Source organism: Myotis davidii, unplaced genomic scaffold (genome assembly GCF_000327345.1).
Source record: "Myotis davidii unplaced genomic scaffold, ASM32734v1 scaffold543, whole genome shotgun sequence".
NCBI lineage: Eukaryota > Metazoa > Chordata > Mammalia > Chiroptera > Vespertilionidae > Myotis > Myotis davidii.
The window spans coordinates 256348-259883 of record NW_006294117.1 but is presented as its reverse complement, the minus strand read 5'-3'; the positions used below and the strand labels follow the sequence as shown (position 1 = coordinate 259883).

Below are 3536 nucleotides of genomic sequence, written 5' to 3'. Positions count from 1 at the left end.
GTTCAGCATGTGGTGATGGAAGCCATCCAGGAGGTAGGAGGGGGTGCCCAACATGGCAAGGAGCTGCAGGGGAGGGCACGTCTCCGGGGCAGAGACAACTGGCCACAGGCTCTGCCCTGGAGAGGTCGGGCCTTTGCCTGGAACTCAGCTGGCCGATTTCCCTGTCTCATATCTGCCAGCCCCTCCCAGTTCTAAGTCACAGTCACAGGGCCAGTCTTCCCTGTGTGTTGGACCCATGGCAGGAGGGCAGCCTGTAGGGGGGGCTTATAGGGAGAAATGGCTTTGGGGACAGGAGGATGGAGAGGTTCTCAGGATGGATCATGGAGGCCTTGAAGGCTGCCCTCAGAGGGCCCAGCTCATCTCAGCGCCACCCCATTTCCCTCCAGCTCATGATCAAAGACACCCCTGATGCCCTGTCGCAGGAGACCTATGGGAACTTTGACAGCCAGGTAAGGCGTGGGGCACCTGGTTAGGGTACCAACCCCATTACTGATTCGCTGAGCTGCCTGAGTAGGAGGGGCTTGTGTTTGAGCCTGAAAACCACCCCCATCCCTCAGGCACCTAGCCTCTTTTCTTGGGTACTCAGGATTCCCAAACGACCTTCCTCCAGGATCCTGAGGGTTTCTTGAATCCCTCCTCTCTGCCCCTGGAGATCCCAGCCTCCTTCCCCAGTCCCCTCCCCTCCATTCCTGAGTTCCTTGCCGCCCCCCTATCAGTCCCGCAGGTACTACTTCCTGAGCGAGGAGGCTGATGAGGGGGACGAGCTACGGCAGCGCTGTCTGGACCTGGAGCGGCAGGTGGGGCTGAGGTGGGGACAGGTGCCTCTAGGGCAGGGTTATCATGCATAGCCCCTCTCAGCTCTAGCTCACTGCACCCCCTGCCCACAGCTGGTGCTCCTGTCAGAGGAGAAGCAGAGCCTGGCGCAGGAGAACGCAGTGCTGCGGCAGCGGGTGGGCCAGCCCGAGGGCGAGGTCGCCATGGGCCTCACTGCCAAGAAGCTGCTGCTGCTACAGTCCCAGCTGGAGCAGCTGCAGGAAGAGAACTTCAGGTGTGGGCTGCTGGGGTTGGGGCCAGGCAGGTCAGGGGGTTGGGGTGGGTGTGGTTCCCTCACATGCCCCCCCCACCCCCCCACCCAGGCTGGAGAGCAGCAGGGAGGATGATCATCTGCGGTGTGTGGAGCTGGAGCGGGAGGTCACTGAGCTACAGCAGCGGAACCAGGCCCTGACCAGCCTGGCCCAGGAGGCGCAGGCCCTGAAGGATGAGATGGATGAACTGCGGTGAGTGGTGGGTCTCTGGGTCCCCACCACACACCCCCATTGCCAGAGTGCCCCTCTGATGCCACAGGATCTCTGTAACTCTGAAATGCCCAGTAGACCCCCATAATGCCCTCTAGACTCCATGCCATCCTAAACCCCACTGCCCTGTTCTGGACGCTGCCACGTCCTCTGGATATCACCAAGCCCCCTGGATCCATGGTGTCTCCCAGGACCCACCCAGTGTACCCCTGCTATCCCATGTTGTATCACTCAGACCTCACAGCAAGCCCAAGCCCCCCACAGTGCTCCCCAGATCCCACTACATCATTCTGGGTCTTGTCTTATTTTTGTAGAGCGAGAAAGAACATCGAAACCTCAATGTTTGTTGTTCTGCTCATTCATGCTTTCACTGGTTGTCCTGACCGGGGATCAAACCCGAAACCTTGGTGCATCAGGACGATGCTCTAACTGAGCGATCTGGCCAGGGTTCCCCAGCCCATGCCTCAGATCCATGGTGCCCTCCAGGACCCCGCAGGGCAGCAATCTTGCCATCCCTTGTAATTCCCATTGGGCCCCCCGTGACAGGATTCTACGTGACTCCACAGTACCCTGGCAACCCCTTTGTGCTTAGTGGGCCCCCACAGCACTCACCCCCTCCCTCGACCTCACTGTGCCTTCTGTAACCTCAAAGGGCTCCCCTATGGCCCCACTTCTGTAATGTTAAAGTAAGTTCAAGGACCTCATAGTGCTCTGGCCCCAAAGCTCTCCCATGGCCCCACCATCGCCCCTGCACCCACAGTGCTCACATCAGTCACCTCATGACTCCAAAGTGTCCTTGGGGCTCCTCCATCCCTCTGGGCCCCCATCATTTTCCCTGTAACCCCACAGCCATTCTGTGTCCCCACCACAGTGCCACCAGTGAGCATCCCTGATTATGACCCTGGTTAGCATTGACACCTAGGCTCCCTTTATGCTCCCTAACAACCCCCAACAGCACCAGGACCATGATCTTCAAGACCCACCATCTCTAACTCAAATGCCTCCAGGCCGACATGATCCCTTCTGCCTTGAGGGCGTTGCGTCCAAGCTAAACCCTGACTTCAGATCCCAGCCACCTCTCCCACCTGCCCCCTCCCCCAGACAGTCCTCAGAGCGTGCTGGGCAGCTAGAGGCCACGCTGAGCAGCTGCCGGAGCCGCCTGGGAGAGCTCAGGGAGCTGCGGAGGCAGGTGCGGCAGCTGGAGGAGCGCAACGCCGGCCACGCAGAGCGCACGCGGCAGCTGGAGGAGGAGTTGCGCAGGGCTGGCTCTCTGCGCGCCCAGCTGGAGGCGCAGCGGCTGCAGGTGCCTGGGGGCTGGGGTGCCTGGGGGCCTGTACCTGTATCTGGGCCCTCACGGCTCACTCCCTTCGCTTTGGGGACCCTCCCGTGGTGCTCAGCCCCTTAGAGATGAGTGGTCTCTATTGTTTATATATGTGGTCATGCCCTTTAGGCAGGCCAGCTGCTCTCTAGGTTTTGGGCCTTGCTCCTTATCTGAAGCTCAACCCCTCCAGTTCTTTGAGGCTGGATCCTCTGGCCCTGCCCCTTCACCTTAACACCTTAAAAAAAATTTTTTTTTTAATTTCAGAGAGGAAGGGAGAGGGAGAGATAGAAACATCAATGATGAAAGAGAATCATTGATTGGCTGCCGCCTGCATGTCCCCACTGGGGATTGAGCTCGCAACCCAGGCATGTGCCCTGACTGGGAATCAAACTGTAGCCTCCTGGTTCATGAGTTGACACTCAAACACTGAGCCAAGCCGGGCACCATTTTTTTTTTTTTTTAAACCTCACCTGAGGACATTTTTTCCATTGCCTTTCAGAGATAGTGGGAGGGAGGAAGGGAAGAGGGGAGAGAAACATCGATGTGAGAGAAACACATCCACTGATTGCCTCCTGCACATGCCCCAACGGGAGGCAGGGAGCAAATTGCAACCCAGTTATGTGCCCTTGACCGGGAGTCAAACGTGAGCCCCTTCAGTGCTGGGGCCGATGCTCTAACCACTGAGCCACCAGCCAGGGCCCTGCCCTTTACCTATGCCAGCTAATATTGATAATAAATAGCATATTGGCCCTAGCCAATTTGGCTCAGTGGATAGAGGTCAGCCTGCAGACCGAAGGGTCCTGGATTTGATTCTGATCAAGGACATGGCATGTACCTTTGTTGCAGGCTCCTCCCCAGCCCGGGCCTTCATCTGGGGGCAACCAATCAATGTGTTTCTCTCACATTGATATTTCTCTCTA

General features: G+C 58.0%; 1 protein-coding gene across 1 annotated transcript in view; it reads left to right on the top strand.

Moving 5' to 3' along the window:
- Positions 1 to 3536, top strand: part of HOOK2 (hook microtubule-tethering protein 2) — a 37211-nt gene that overhangs the window by 16725 nt on the left and 16950 nt on the right. Inside the window, 2 exon segments of the mRNA XM_015566877.1 lie at positions 1137 to 1277; positions 2397 to 2598. Coding sequence (XP_015422363.1) covers positions 1137 to 1277; positions 2397 to 2598 — 343 coding nt within the window.